This window comes from Vespula pensylvanica, chromosome 1 (genome assembly GCF_014466175.1).
Source record: "Vespula pensylvanica isolate Volc-1 chromosome 1, ASM1446617v1, whole genome shotgun sequence".
NCBI lineage: Eukaryota > Metazoa > Arthropoda > Insecta > Hymenoptera > Vespidae > Vespula > Vespula pensylvanica.
Window position 1 is genome coordinate 4,163,818 of NC_057685.1, and position 16,377 is coordinate 4,180,194.

Consider the following 16,377-nt stretch of genomic DNA (forward strand, 5'->3'; position numbering starts at 1 on the left):
TAATCGAGTTTCGATATATCGAGACATTGAAGCGCTCGTGTCGCTACTGACATCTCGCGGTGAATAAATCGTTCAAAACTATAAGAGTACTTGGATTATTACTCACTCTCACGAGGTTTGAAAATCGAATTATCTCGAGCTCATAAATATTACGAAGCTCTATACGATTGCTTTCCTGAACATAAAAGATACGTAAAATGCAATCGTTCGATTGATTTCATTGATTTCACTCGGATAACATTTGGAAAGTCATCGAATTATTTTTTTACCGAAGATATCTAATGTAAAGTATTTCATATCTTTCTGAATTATTACATTTTTTATCTTCATTGCATATATTCATTGAACTAATTATCATATGTAAATGTGTAGTCGCGAACCTTAGAACAGTGTTAGCCTAGGTTATAGAATTTACATGGAGAAATACAAGATGGCGTTTGCAGGACGAAAGATATAAAAAATGACGGAATACTTTCGAAGAAATGAATTAAATAAATTTAGTTATTTTTATATCTATTAATTCTTTAACATTATATGCAATGTGTATATTTTTTAATAGTAGAGGGCAATCTGAATTTGGTAAAGAAGAAATCATATGATATTTGGAGGAATGTAATAATGGATATTCTTTACTCTGTGAAGGAAGAAAGAGGAATGATCTTTTGAAGGGCAGAAAAATGAAGTAAGCGAAACCTTAGATTATCAGAATTATTTTCTCAACGTTAAAATTATTTTCGTGGTGTTTACGAACCGCGCGCAAATAATTGGAAAGTCCCGCGCTTTTGCATCGCGATAATAACGCGATGCAACGTAGCCACGATGACTGCTGACACGTCGGCAAATTATCTGACGATTACGCCGAGAAAATTCGCAGGGAGTTGGATACGAAACTCAGATATTAGAACGCTCGTGTTTCCAACGAAATTATTACCTTCTGAATTATTATTCACTTACGTAATCGGCTCATTGACATTCGTTGTTTAGACTTCTGTCTTGTTTCTTTTTTCTTTGTTATTGGCTCAAAATTTCAATAATTTAACAATAACAATAATAAAAATAATAAATAATAAATAATAATATCTTTCTGAATATTTTTACCAATGAATGATTCATGCATAAATAGAGCAAGTAGAAAAAAGTAATTTTTAATTATCAATTAGTTACTTTTACGTTGTACAGTCGTTAGATTGTTATAATCAACTTCCGCCCTCTTTCATTCGAGTGAAACGCTTTTTAACGAGATCCGTACTCGAGATGAAAGCCATTTTTCCCATACATACTATCCGTATACAATACTTTTCGCATCAGAAAAGATGTTTCGATTCTGATAGGCATCCTGAAACTGTGCTCGCTTGCATAATAAACTTTTCTCAATTCTTTCATCATTTTCCTATAATACGAACAAGAAAGTATCGTAGTCATAAGATTGCTACGATTACTTTATTTATTACCTGTTTTTTTTTTTTTTTTTTTTTTTTTTTTTTTTAGATCAGGGTTCGCGAGCTTGTACTCTAGAAAAGATATATTCCTGGAAGCATGTATACCTTCACCAACGAAAGGATTCTGCATTAAAAGTTCATGTTGTACTGAAATACAAAGAAATATATTGTCTCTCGAAATCCTCATTGTACCAACGTAGAGACAGACATTTATATTCTCTAGACGGAATTCTTCTGTTCGTCTCCTCGGAAATTGCGTATCTCAAAGAAAGTAATAGCGGTCTCACCGTGCGAAGAAAGAAAGTAGATTGTACGCCAGTAGTAAATATCGCACGAGAAAGAACGTCTATTCTCGGGGATTATATATTATAGTAAGTTAGTAAACTTCGTGCGTCTTCACGTATGAAAACGAAGAACAAAATCGAAAGGAACACGAGCACCGTTTAACGTTAATTATAATCATGCATATATTCTCGAGAGACAAGCACTGTTAATTTATTTTAATTATATTATGATCGATGATGTGATGTATAATTTGTATTTTTTATTCGAACATAGCGTATTCTTATACTGGGAATCCCTTTCGTATGAGAATTGTCCTTCCTTAGGCATATGGTGCCTCGAGTTTCGCTCGAAACTTGTTTTCATCGTACGATCGGAGAGAGGAGAAAGGAAGATGACCGGACCCATTTTCGCAGCCCGAGGCTACATCACAAAAGGAGGCTGGATAATCAAAAAGTATCAATACGAAAGAAAAAGTACAATATGTAGATAAAATTGATTTTTTTCTATGACATTATATACATATATCTCGAAATAGGGATAATTTCAGGTAAATGGAAGATTATATTATTACAGGAGTCTTCTTAAGAAACGACCTAGCGAGATATAGAAAGAGTCATAAAACATAAATCCAATCGTTTTTGTAAAAGGATATTAACTTTTTACGATATAAAAATATAGTTCTACGATTCTTTCTCCTATCCACGAAGTGAGCGTTTTTCTTGGCAAGTAAGATTGTTCAGCGAGGCACTTCGCCGGTGAATGGAATCTAACGTCCGATACTTTCGCAGGCATCCAGCTCTGTATGCTTTCGTTTTGCACTTCTTAACCGGAAGTCTCGAGGCCGGTGTAACCGAACATTTTCAACGATCGTGGCTTGATGTAATTCACAATTTTATATTGTTATTACCTATTTTGATATTTGTATCTATTAAAAGAACGACGAAAGCAGATGTGGGAGATAGTCCGATAAGATATAGTCAATTACTGTCTTGACTATGCGTTGTATAATAATATAAAAGAAAATTCATGAAATTCGATAAGAATATACGTAAGATAGAAAGTACATCGAGTTCGAAGAAAATTTTAATGGATTCGTTATACTTAATCTAGGAGATATTGAAAAGAACACCATTAAGGAGTCGATCATTGCGACAAATCGATCTCGTAATCTATTTTATGCATCTCATTGTAATGAATCATTTTTATGGTTCATCGAACAACGTCGATCAGCTCGTGCAGCTCGCGTTCTAATAATGTTGCAAATTTATGAAAGATTTTTTTATGTGTCAAACTATATCAAACTTATCTACATATTAATTTTATTTACTAACATGCATTTTATCTTGTTCATGAGTCAGTGTACAAGCTAACTGATCTACAATGATGTGGCAATCAAATATCCATGACCCATAAGTATGCACGCAACTCCAGCTTTATACGCGTCGCTAGATTCGTAGGTACTACATGCATATCTTGAACGGTATTCATGAAGCACCAGCATCCTTCGTAAGTAAGAAGAAAATACGTAACGAAGAAGTGGGTTCCTTGGTCGACGTTCACCATTCTACCTGCCCGTCTCCCACCTGACCGACCTGAAGAACTCTTTCCTCCTCGGAGAAGTAAAACTCTCGGACGTTTTCCGATCTCCAACAGTTCTGAGCTCGTCCTCGTCGATGTGCCAAATTATTAACCGAGCTTCACCTTCCAGCTCTAAGAAAGAGCCTCAAAAGATAAGCGTGTGTCGCGAACGAACAAATCAGTTTTTTGTTTTTTTTCTTATGAAATAGGAAGAAGAAGAAGGATATCGTTTGTCGAAGAAGAATATGCATGTTTGATTTTTTTTTTATGTCAACACTGTAATAATATTATAACATTATTTTTTTTATATATTATAATATTATTTTTTTTTGTCTATTTCTTTTTCTAAGTTTAAAAAGTGTTCTTCTCGTTTGAACAAAAATCGTTTCTCATCGATTCGCAGGAGTTCAAAGATAATAGATGAACGAACGAGAAATTAAGTGAAGCTACTTAACGTTTTTGACCTTAAGGTTTCACAAAAGAAAATCGAAGAGTGTCTTTATTAGACAAAAGTGTGATTTTCAAAAGATCGATAAGAACAATTATTCGTGATGAAGAGAAAGAACTTATTGTGCTTTTTGTGGACGCTATTCGTCCTTCGATCGAACGACTTCGTTGTTGCTGAAGCTGACCCCACGATTTTACCGGGTGCTGAATTTGGTCATCTTCAACAGGTATACATCAATTATTTATATAATATAATATATGTACGATATATAACATTTGTCAAACTCTATATCAATCACAGATAAAGATAAATTGTTAAACGTCTTTCGCAGTTCGTAATAAACGTACGAAAGGGTTCCTGTTTGAGATCGTTCGTGACAACTTAGAAAGTTAAAAGGAAACGCAATTTAATGATGACACTCTTCTTCTTGATATCGTTCGTGCTACGATTCAGGTACCCCTAGAAGAATTACAGTATGGCAATCTCTGCCATTGTTTTCTTATAATTATACTATAAGTACTTGGACAATCACTGAAGCATGACACAAAATAATTATACAGTGGACATTTAAAGTTAGTAGCAACAAATAATTAATAAACGATGTTGGATATTCCAGTTTTTACTTTGATATTCGATTGGAGTGTAAATATTTTATCGCACGATTTTATCATACGACTGATGGAGCATGTTTCCTCGACTAAAAAGAAAGGCGTTTCCTTATTAATTCTTTAATATCCTGCGAAATTTATATATGACAATTTAAAAGTTCTCCATAGCTAGACATTTATCTTACTGTAGTGTTAGTATGGTGTCGGAGAGAAATCTAGCAATTATAAGGAGATGCCGTGAAGTAGGAAGTATGTGTAGATATTGAGAAAGGCAAAGATAGATATAACAAGAAAAAGGAAGAAAAAGAAAAAGAGGGAGAGAGAGAGAGAGAGAGAGAGATAGGGAGAGAGAAAGGAAGAGAGAAAGAGAAAGAGAGAGAGAGAGAGAAAGGTTTCAAGTAGAAAGGGATCAAAAGTTACTCGTTTAGTGGGTGAACGCAGCTTCGGGCTACTTTCGTACGTTAAATTGATTTCGTTGTGTCATTGAACGCAATATTTGCTTCCTGTTCTACACGATATATATTACATATTCATGAATTTATTTCCGAGTATAAATAGAAATACAAAACGAGTCAAAAGTTCTTAGGTGATATTAAAAATCAAATTCTCTTTTTCAAGATTTTTCAGAGGCTGATATTTTCAGATCGTAAAACTTATAAACTGAGGTTTTACGTAAATACAATTAAACAGAGCTAAGTCGAAAAAGAGTAATTGATTTTCAAAATCATCTTGACAATATGACAATATTTTGGTTCCTGTATTATTATAATAATCTTGTTTAATATCCGAAACGGAGCAATGTTTGATGTAATACGTATTTAAATCGTGTACACACTAAATTACCATTTCCTTTCACTCTCTAATAAAGAAAAAAGAAAAACAGAGGGAGATAAGAGTTAACATGCCTGATGTGAGGTGTATTCCGTGTAAGTCAACGGAAGTATCAAGACCATCCAATCGATACAACTTCCGCTCTTCTCTCTTCTTCCTGGATGTTTAACAGAAGCGTACGTTGTACCATCTAATACCATCTAATATCCATAACAAATGGCTTCCTACACTGTTTTCAAGAATTTCTGAATTTCCATACAAACTACTTTGAAAGTTAGCTTTCATTACTCTTGTTACGAATATCTTACATCATTTACAAGCTTATAGACATCATTACACGACACAGTATAACTGTTCTTTTTTTTTTTCTTTTTTTCTATTTATTAAATAATGCCATACGAAAAAAGACTGAAGCAGATAGCATGAACATGCTTGCTAATCACATATATGTATATATTCAAGTAAAAGCTACTCGACTTTCTTCGTTCTTAGAACTTGTTAAAACTTGTTACCGTAAGGGAAACGTAATAAGTTGAAAATAAAAACGCTATATGTAATAAAGCTCACGTAACGATAGAACAAGCTTTGGTATAAAAAAGATGAAAGAAAAATATAAAGAAAAGAAGCAGTAGTAGCGTCGTTGCCAGGTAGCAGCACGATTTCGATCGACCTTAATTATGGGAATAGGTAGGGATACTTAGCGCCGTTTCGTAATAAACGTAGTAAAGCATGCGTTAGTAGAAATCGTCTTCGTGTCTTCGTACTATTCGCCATATAGAGTTCAAATGAAAACGTGGAAACAAATTTTCCTTGTTTTGTTTTCCCATTTAACGTTAGATTCTATTGCATTTATTTTATTTCTACTTCTAATGATTTTATTTGATCTCATTCAGAGCGTATCCAGAATAAAATTAGAATTTAGAAAACTTCGGATAATCGTCGAATCTCTGTCGAGTCCAATCCTACCATTTTAGTCTTAATGCGCGGCAATGCAAATTTTTAAACTAATTAGTCAATTAGATAATTTCTCTTTCTCTTTATTTATTTATTTTTTCCTTAGAAGTATATACTGAAATAAGAAAGAGTACGTTAGATTAAGAGAGACAAGCAATGATAAAACGGACTTTCTAAATTGTCCTCAAAAATCGTGGTAGAAAGCTGCGTATAAAAGTCCGCTAGGAAATAATGTAAAATACATATCTTCGTGATCGGTTCTCTAAAAATAAAAAAAAAGAATAAAAAGAGAGAGAGAGAAAGGGAGAGAAAAAATAACTTACTGAATATCTCTGCTTCTCTCCGTGCAGTAACACCGGGCGAGAACCAAGGCGAATAAGCGGTACAATGGGTGAAGGTGAAGGATGCTACGTGCTCTCTCACTTTCTCCAGAAACCTTCGTTGCGAACAACTTTGCCCAGGGTCGGATGAAATCTAAAAAAAAAGTTATTAAGTATATTATTTTGAGTGAATTGTTATTATGTCATTCTCTCCTACACGATGTAACATCGGTTATAATTATTTTCAAGGTCGGTAAACAAAAGTGTAGCAGTTACTTCGATTCTAATTCTTTTGTTTTTCTTTTTTTATTAATTTTTCCTTTTTTTTTAATTCTTCTTCTTTTTTATTTTTTAATATTCCTGGATAATTTTGAAACGGTATAAAAGTTATCTAATAAATTATCTAACTTGATTTATTTCATAATTAGCAGTCACTGAGTAACGTGATAAAGCACAGTTAATTCTGATTTCACGTTAATCCTGAAAAGATTTATACGTCAAAGTGTTACAAAATAGAAGTAACAAGAAACTATTATAAATGGTGAAATACATTTTCAACATAGGGCCAATCTTCATGAACTGGTTGACTATACAATCTCTTATGGTATAAAAGTCTTTTTATATTTAATCTGTTATTATATTGAAGCAAGTCGGATTATTAAATGATGTCTAATATGGCAAATAGGTAAAACTTTCTACATTTTTCAAGTCACTCGTAAAAACTTCAATCGACATATATAATTAATAATGAGATTAGTTGTAGAAAAGAAAAGAAAAAACCTTTGAAGTATGATCTTTGAAATTACCTCGAGCATCACGTATGTGTGCGCAACGTTACTTTGAACGTCAGACGATATTACTACATCGTCTCACTTTCTTTTCGACCTATCCTAACGCGAGTAATTAAACTTCATGATTAGTCGTGTGTTAATCGTTGAATTTTTAAAAAGGCAAGTCAAATTGAAGAAGAATATTTAACGATCCTTCTGCGACAAATTTTGTTGAAAAATATGAATTAAATTATATTGTGTTAATATTATCTTAACAAAGAAACGTCGAATGTCAAGAGATTCTTTTTACTGCTAACTTTCAACCCAACGAATAAATATAAATGTTGAATTTTAAAGAACGATCGTAATCTTTTAAATATTTATGAAAGTGAAATGATAGACCTTTATAAAACAGTATTTTTGTGTTAGCTCTCTTGTGTTAATTCTCCATCAAGCATAACTTTCACCTTTCTTATGCTTTAACGTGTAAAATCGTAGGGGGAAATATACAATTATATATCAGTTATATCTATATTATTAATTCATTCAGTTATGTTATAGCGAAACGTAACATCCCTATACATAACGACTTTACTGATGAAAACAACCAAATGTTTAAAAAATTGTCCATAGATAGAAAAAGAAGTTATACAATTTATTTAATTGTCTAGAAAATGAAATCACCTGTAGTCACGTGAGAATATATGACAACGTATAATAAAAATGCAAAGAGCAAAGAGAAGACATCAAATGATCCATGACGAGGAAAGTTTCTAATGTTTATGATTCTCTTGTATTCTTCGTCGAATATTAAACAAAAAAGTTGAGTCATTTTTTTCATATTGAATTATTCCGTGTAGAAGAGAGGCTTCCTCGCCGAGGTACGAATTCCTTTCTTTAGGAGGAACTCCTCAGCTATTTCAGGGTTAACGACAGCGAAACGGAAAGTGCTAGTCTGTCGGATGACCCCCGGATGAAGTTTCTCTTACCGATTCTGGGCAATAAGGTGAAGGAGACACCGATTCCGAAGGCTGCTGGTGCCACTTCAAGAGAAATTTCTGTTGGGCATTAACCCGAAGAAAATGAATTGCTGATCTGCCTGAAATATCGAGGGCACCTCGAATTTATTTAGTGATGGATCATTGACTTTCTTCTCGATGACATCGAGAGTTGCATGCTTCTAATGAATTGCGATTAATTGTAAAGGCGATACAACAAAAGCAAAAAAGTTAGCAATGATTTTGCATGTGTTTTCTTTTATCGTGTATAATTATAGGTAATAAATACATGCATTTGATAAATCTCGTTAATTTATACGTATGATAGATGAAAATCTCATGAAGATTAATCAACCGTATTTGATTCGATACAGATAGTGATTATGAGAGTCTCTAGTCGTAGGCAATAGTCGAACGTTGTTCTCAGAAGTTGCGTGAAAAAGTAGACACTTCTCTATTGGTGATCGGTAACATTCTTCGTAACTAGATCTCATAAGACTCGTATCCCGTTCCGATGGATTCCACAGTTCTACCGATCAGTAGAGTGTCTATCATCGAGTGATTGCGCCAGAATACCTTAAGCGGATTTACGAGTACGCACTCACCACGGCTGGCTTGTTATGTGAAAGTGAGAGGTCTGCGCATCGGCGGAAGTTAATGAATAGTGTCTGATTTGTCATTAACGAAAACGTTCTCGTTAACCTTTTTCGATTTAGATCTGATCGGAACGTACAATTGAATGATGTCTTTCATGATAAAATCCTATTGTCCTTGCGTGTTTCATCACTCGAGACAATATTCCATTTCAGAATCCATCTCCTCTCGATTCTCGTCCTCGACTCTCAGCCTCCCAGCAAGTACAGATTCTCAGTGATGTTCAGCAACATCAACAACGATTTCATCGACCGGGTCAAGAGAGTTCACAGTCCAGTACTCCTTATGCGTCCTTGGCGAAATATAAGATCGACAGAACGAAGCAACAGCAAATTCAACAGCTCCTTCAACAGCAACAGCAAGTACAGCAATTGATTCAGCAACAACAACAAAAAATCGCTCAACAATTGAACTCGAATGGTTTTAATGGTCCTCAAGGGCAATATTATCAGCAAGCTAACAAACAACAGCAATTTCAACAACAGTACAATAATCAATATCAAAACTTACCGAACAATATACAAAATCTTCAACAGGATCTGTCGCAGCCTCTCTTCAGCGAACAGCATACAATTCAGTTACAAACTTATTTGGAAAAACAACGAGAGTTGGAAGAATTACAGAAGCAAAGACAACAATTGATCTTAGAGCAACAGGAATTGAAAAGGAGGCAGGAATTATTGAAATTGCAACAACTCCGGCAACTTACTTCGACGACTTCATCGCCATCACCTCCACCCCCATCATCCTCGTCTCAACCTTCGACAACAGCGATTCCATTCGTTAGTACAACTAACGCACCGATTGTTTTAACGTCTCAGGCGGCTAGAAAGATCACAACCTCGGAAACAGAACTCTTTCTAAAAGCTATAGCTAGTCATCAAAAAAAATATTCTACGACCACTAGCATACCAGCAACCGTAAGACCACTCGTTACGATCAAACAACAGCATCATGAAAACATTCAAGAAGAAACATCCACTATTCCGGAAAATCTATCTTCTCTTATCGAAGAGCATAGAAGGCAAGCGATACAACAAGGTAAACCAAGGCCTGAAATAAAAATTATTTATCAAACTGAGGCACCGGCGAGACAAACTACTGTGAAAAGCAAACTCGCTGAATCTTCGGATGCTTTGGAAAGAGAATTATTATTGAAACAATTAAAATCAGCATTGTCCGAAACAGCTGAAAATGACGATATTAGAAACGTAACTACTAGAGATTTGGTTCTTCCAAATGGGAAAAAGCTTCAAGTTATACACGCTCCCAATGGTTTATCCTCCATTGTACCTACTGATAGTTCAACATCTCTTCGTACGTCCACCCAAATTTTATCTTCCACTACGACTACCATAAAACCACCTAAAGTGATATTCGAGGAATTAACAAAAGGTGTGCTTCCGCCCGGTGCTGATTTTAAAATAATTCGACAAAAGAGTGATGGAAAATTAGAAGAAATAGGTAAAGCACCTATTCAAAACTTACCTGCTAAAAAGGTAACGTTTGTGGTGTTGGAAGAACAACCTGATGGTAGTTATAAGGTTCAGGGTGTCAAGGGTAATACAGATAAGGAAGGAACCGACGTAGAATCTATCGTGGAAAAGATTAAGAAGGGTGAATTGAAACTACCGCCGAGTTCTTCGAATCCTACAAAGGCTACGTTTGAAGAGGAAGCCAATGAAGAAATCACTGATTTTTCATCGACTAAAATATCATCACCATCGTCGCGAACTGTCAGTATTGTACCTACGACATCCAAATCCACTACAGCCAGATATACAACTCCATCTTCTAGACTCATTGGGAGGTATAATAAAATTAATAAATAACACTGTCCAATAAGAATTCTGTTAATCAATGCATATTGAATGCAACTAGTAATCAGATTAGTGTTACATGATAAAAAGTTCTTTTTTGTTGGACAGCGTAATCAATCTTGGTATATTTCTCTTAGTTAAATTATATAAACATTTACAGTAAAGCAACATCAGAGTACTACCCTTACGTCACGGTATCTTCAAACTCGGCCTCAACCGGAGACAATTATGTTACATCTGCTTCTAGTTTAAGCAGCCACGTCTACAACACTGTTGGTTCAACAGACATAAATTTGAAATCGAAAAGTCAGAATGTACCAGCGACAACAAGAGCGTCTATAGGAACGAAGAGTCATTTTGTTCCAACTATGGCACCCGTTAATGAAATCATTACGACATATTCACCCCCGATTAGTACTACTTTCTCATCCTCACCGTCCTTTTCTTCTCACTTCACTCCAAGGCAACCTTCCGAAACTTCACCAACACCGAGGTCGATTATAAGTACTACACGATCACCCGTTACGCATAACAAAAATCCTATTTATCAGGATGATACTGAAAGAACTACGATCCCTTCTATTGAATCGCACGTTAATAAAAATCAAGTTCACGAGAGTCTTACAACATTGTTAAGAAAGGAAGGACTCTTCGCTATAGCCAAATATTTAAGACAATCTGGATTAGATACTGTGTTGAATGAAACTGGTAAATAGAAAGTAGATAAAAACATTATGATTCACAGATACTTTCTTATATTCACACCGCATTTCTCAATTGTTTGTTTAGGTCCATATACGATATTCGTGCCAACGGATAAAGCATTTAGAACATTGTTGGTGCAACTTGGTGGACCAGAAAAGGCGGAACAAAAATTCCGTGATAATCCAAGATTATTGAGCGGGGTATGAGTTCTTAATTAATATAGTAGCAATTGATAACGAAGTAAACATTTTTTTATTTTTCTATATTATATCTGCTTTCATCATTCTAGCTCCTTCTTCATCATGTTATACCTGGAGCATTCAGGATTGATTCTTTGCAAGATGAAATGACTGGTGTAAGCCTTGCTGGAACTCAATTGCGAGTAAATGAATATGCAATGCATGATCATGAATGGAATGACGTAAAGGTATTTAATAATATTGACATTACACAAACAATGCTTTTGAAAATGAAATTTCATTGTAGTACATACTTAAAGATATAAATTCTTTTTTTTTTTTCGTTATATTTCTTTTACATCAATGCAAGCAGGTAACTACTATTAATGGAGCCAAAGTGGCACCGAATAAACGTGATATTGAGATTCCTCAAGGTATAGCTCATGCGATTGATAGAGTTATGTTTCCACTTCCCGTTGGTGATTTGGTACAAACTTTACAAGCCGATCGTGAAAGGAGATTCACGACTTTCCTTAAAATGTTATACACTTCTGGATTAGACACTACGCTTGCAGGTAAATCAATGAATCAATTGAATCTTTATTATTTGATCACTACAATTTTTCAATCAATACGACAAATCTTTTTAGGTCCCAAAACATTTACGGTTTTCGCACCTACGGATTCTGCCTTTACTTCAGCTGCTTCGAAAAATGGAACGCCTATTTGGACAGAAGAGGATGGTCCAGTTGCTGCAAAAGCTGTAGTTTCAAGACATATCATACCTACTACCTTATATACCGCTGGTATGAGGTATTATCTTCAAAAAGATACATTGCGTGTTCAGTCACCAGTTCATATTCATAAAAATGGAGGTAACTGTTTAATATTATATCAGCAAAATATTATTATAGTATATGTATGCATGTTATAAATTATTTCGTATCATTCGATAACAGGACGAGTACGAGTAAACGAAGTAAATGTAGTGACGCATAACGTACCGGCTACAAATGGAGTTTTACACGCCATCGATGGAGTCTTGTAAATATATCTTCTCATTGCAATTGAAAGATTTGGAAATATCGGTAATATTTATGTTTTGTATATACAAAAAAAAATACGAGGATTCAAAGTAAACCATGGTATGTATAAAATAGTTCACTAATTCTCTTTAAAAGAAGTTATTAATGAACTTTTATGAGTATAAGTTTTTTTCAATTTTATTCTATAAAGAAAGCAACTTTAAACGAGATTTAAAAACATTTCTGACCATTTCTTAACATTGATGTCTCGCATGTAAAAAATGTAATCTATTATCAGGAGCATTATCTCTACAAGTGCGTACAAAATATAGCATATCATCAGGGGCATACTAAACGAAATTCATCACAGTTTCGCCTTATAAAAAGTATTGGAATAAAATGCTTTATATATAACAGGCAATAAAGGCAGCTACTAATTTAATAAAAATAAAAGTAATAAGAAAATATGCGAAACGATAATTGTATCGACTCATTTTATAATAAAAATTTAATTTTTATAAAAAAGAATATTCATCATGATCACAGATTATCCAGTGTTTTAGACACTTGATATAATTACAAAGCAATTAATATAATTATATACATATCATTTTATATAAATATATAACCAATAGAGGTAACGCGTTTGTGCATATATCACACAAGAGTGTATTCATATAAGATTATTATTTTATAAATAAATGTACAGAACCTTTTTCATTAAATATTTGTATACACATTTCTTATTAACTCGACAAATGGAATACAACACACAGATCATTTATGACTGATATTCTAATCAGTATATGAATTCTTTGCAGATCTAATAATTCGTCTTATATTTCTTAACTTCTATCATTATGTGATGTATGTTGGTAAGTTGCGCTCGTGCGTTTGGTGGTAATATTTTATGAAGTCTGTTATAATATTGCACTAATTGAGTCATCGCACGTTGAACTAATGCATTTCCAATTACTAGATTTGGAAATGATCTCAATATTTCATCATTGATACCTTTTAAAGAACATTTCCACGTATTTGTAAATAATTGCACGAGAGTCAATGCTTCACTATCTTGTCTTTTCAAATCTTCATCTTGATTTTTCTCAATTAAATTTTCAGATTCCTTAATTAATTGAATGATACCACCGAAATATTGATTTAATACTGCTTCGACATATTCGGAAGAACGTGCATTTAACTGTTCTCGAAAACTTTCTGCTTCTTTAGAATTATCTCGTGTTCTTTCCTAAAAAGTAATGAAAATATGTATTTTTTTTTTTTTCTTTCTTTTATTTTATTAAGAAATGGTAAATTACTATCATATAATATTAAAATTTTTTAATATTTTTTTTCTTACCATAAGAACACTCAGCACTAAATCATAATTATTGATAAGAAAAATTAATTGATCAATTCTGTTAGAAAAAATAGCTGCCATTCTTAATAAAAAAAATTGAACAACTTCTCTAAGTTCTGCCAATAATTGAGTTGTATCTTCACAAGGAAATCCTTCAAGTATACTGACCATGGCTGCACTAAATTCAGCGTATCTTCTTGTAATCTAAAATGATATTATTTTAATTTATCTCCTTTTTTTGATAAAATAATAATTTCTCTATTTGTACGAACTTACATAATGTGGCCCAGTCTCTTTACTAAATTTTAATGGATCACAATTTTTTATACTTTGAATATTTTGTCGAAAAATGAAATCAAATCTAAAAAAAGAATTAAATTACATAAATTAATTTTATAAAATATTGTATTTAAATAACTTGCAATTTTTACCTTGGCCGTATAATATCTGTCAAATTGGCCCAATATTCATCCAATGCTGGAACTGCTCTTTTATGACATGTTAATTGATAACGCATTACCAAATGCAAGCATAAAAATAATGCTATTGTATCGTAACAATCGTCTACAAATGATTGCAAATTCTTTGCCATAAGATTTAATGTTTTCTCCATAACCTGTAAAAATCATTATTATTATAAAGTAACATTTATAATTGTCAATTATGTATGCAGTGATATATAAGAATTTTTTTTTACAGAAAATTAATTTACCTTATTAAAAATTTTCATAGCTTCATTACCAGACACTTTAAAAAATTCTGTTAAAAATAAATATTCTCTACAAGCATTATCAACAACTGCATATTGTTCACTTCTAAAAAGAGCTTCATAATGATACTGAAAATACAAAAGAAATAAAATTTTGCAATTTATTAAAAATTTCATTGAATAAATAGAACCAACCCTAATGTTAGAAGCTGTAAGTGGCACAATGATTGAAGCTTCTAATTCTGTGGTAAGAACTGCATCTCTAGTATTTATAGAAAAAACAGTTCCTCTATGTTTCAATGTAGTTTTGTGAAATATACTATGTCTTGCTGTATCTTCAATTCCCATTAAATCATCTTTAGTTGGTTTTTCTTCAAACTGAAAAAAAAAAACAAAAATTATTATTGTATTTTATTATATATTAAGGTTTTTTTACCTGTAATTTCATTAATTTAGATGAATATGCTTTAAAGTATGAGTAATATATTTTACTCATAGTATCTATATATTCTTCACGAATTTCATATGCTACATTATCTTCATTTGCTAAAATAAATTCATAGAAAAACTTATATTTCAACATATTATTCTGTAATATTTGATAATTTGCCATTGGTTTTCTAAACCTATAAATTTGCTCTATCAAATAAGACCTAATCTTTGTCATTGCTTTCACTTTCAATTTTTCCAATATATCTTTTACATCTATACATGACTTGGCTTTTGAGCTTTGTTCTCTCACAAAATTAATTTTATAATTCAATATCTGTAACTGAGTCAAAAATTCTTTTTCCATCACAGAACAGTCCATAATTCCACTGAAAAATAAGGATCATAAAATAACCTGAAATTATAACAGTGTATTTATAATAATAATAATGATGATAATAATAATATAATTTTTTTACATTATAAGAGCTTCTGAAACAGTCATATTTTCGATGAATTGACTTAAAGGTTTCCGTATCGATTGTCTATTTGATAATTGTTGGCTCATAGCAACAGACTTTCGTTGTAATGAAAGAATCTCAGAGCTGATACTTCCAAGATCTTTTTGGAAACACATAAGCATTGATTCCATTTTCTATTAAAGTAACACAAAAATAAATAAGATTTCACAGACTGAAGGATATATAAAAACGTTTCCACAATAAAATATGAAATTTAACCTCTAGAATATTATCGCATGCTGTAATTTGATTATGTAAATTCACTATATTCTGACTCTCCTTGATATAATCTTGTATAGATTTATTTTCGACCTCTTTTAATTCTTCCTCAATTTGTTCAGAATATTGACGGAGATCCATACCAGTTTTAAGCACTTCTTGTACAACATCATCGCCAAGATCTTGAGGTAACTGTACTTGGCTATCAACAATATCTGTTTCTCCCGACATTTTGACAAAAAATCTTTTATTTCGTTTGTTAAAATCTACGTGTCAATTTTTTGTTTACAACTAATCAATTGATACATGTTATCATAACGTGAAATAATGCATAAAAATAATTATTAATTTTTTCTCTATATCAGGATTATAATGATGATTTGGCAACAACCAATTTACATTTATTATTTGTTATATTTTCTTTTATATAACAAATATTTTCTAAATCATTGTAGAAAATAACAACTATGCAACAATCTTCCACGATGTCAACAAAAGTCAATGACAAATTCTTGGTGACATCGT

The 16,377-nt window shown here is 32.6% G+C and overlaps 2 protein-coding genes and 1 long non-coding RNA gene across 8 annotated transcripts in view; 2 read left to right on the plus strand and 1 right to left on the minus strand.

Moving 5' to 3' along the window:
• LOC122630720 (mucin-5AC) overlaps positions 1 to 13,147 on the plus strand; it is a 53,777-nt gene extending 40,630 nt beyond the window's left edge. Inside the window, exons 1-8 of one of the 2 annotated variants that reach the window (XM_043815530.1) lie at positions 3,667 to 3,976; positions 9,041 to 10,695; positions 10,866 to 11,413; positions 11,495 to 11,610; positions 11,700 to 11,837; positions 11,960 to 12,164; positions 12,240 to 12,464; positions 12,549 to 13,147. In XM_043815530.1, coding sequence (XP_043671465.1) covers positions 3,854 to 3,976; positions 9,041 to 10,695; positions 10,866 to 11,413; positions 11,495 to 11,610; positions 11,700 to 11,837; positions 11,960 to 12,164; positions 12,240 to 12,464; positions 12,549 to 12,637 — 3,099 coding nt within the window. In that variant the 5' untranslated portion in view covers positions 3,667 to 3,853 and the 3' untranslated portion in view covers positions 12,638 to 13,147. Of the gene's footprint in view, positions 3,977 to 9,040; positions 10,696 to 10,865; positions 11,414 to 11,494; positions 11,611 to 11,699; positions 11,838 to 11,959; positions 12,165 to 12,239; positions 12,465 to 12,548 lie in introns of those variants that run through there. The other variant, XM_043815539.1, reaches the window with a different exon arrangement.
• Positions 66 to 3,567, plus strand: LOC122630911. Of its 5 annotated transcripts, none has more exons than XR_006327586.1 (5): positions 74 to 283; positions 563 to 682; positions 2,048 to 2,206; positions 2,298 to 2,430; positions 2,513 to 3,567. It is a non-coding gene; the product is annotated as an uncharacterized LOC122630911 (long non-coding RNA). The 5 variants fall into 5 exon arrangements; XR_006327583.1 differs by having other exon boundaries at positions 76 to 283; positions 2,048 to 2,197; positions 2,513 to 3,566; XR_006327585.1 differs by having other exon boundaries at positions 76 to 283; positions 2,048 to 2,177; positions 2,513 to 3,566.
• Positions 13,148 to 13,282: 135 nt separating the features above from the next.
• On the minus strand, positions 13,283 to 16,349 carry LOC122630789 (vacuolar protein sorting-associated protein 52 homolog). The gene is made up of 9 exons (XM_043815696.1): positions 15,853 to 16,349; positions 15,592 to 15,767; positions 15,120 to 15,501; positions 14,879 to 15,061; positions 14,687 to 14,812; positions 14,406 to 14,590; positions 14,251 to 14,335; positions 13,975 to 14,178; positions 13,283 to 13,863 (listed from the first exon to the last, which is right to left on the minus strand). The coding sequence occupies exons 1-9, from the start codon at positions 16,081 to 16,083 to the stop codon at positions 13,438 to 13,440; spliced, it is 1,998 nt and encodes a 665-aa protein (XP_043671631.1). The 5' UTR covers positions 16,084 to 16,349; the 3' UTR covers positions 13,283 to 13,437.
• Between the last annotated feature and the right edge of the window lie 28 nt (positions 16,350 to 16,377).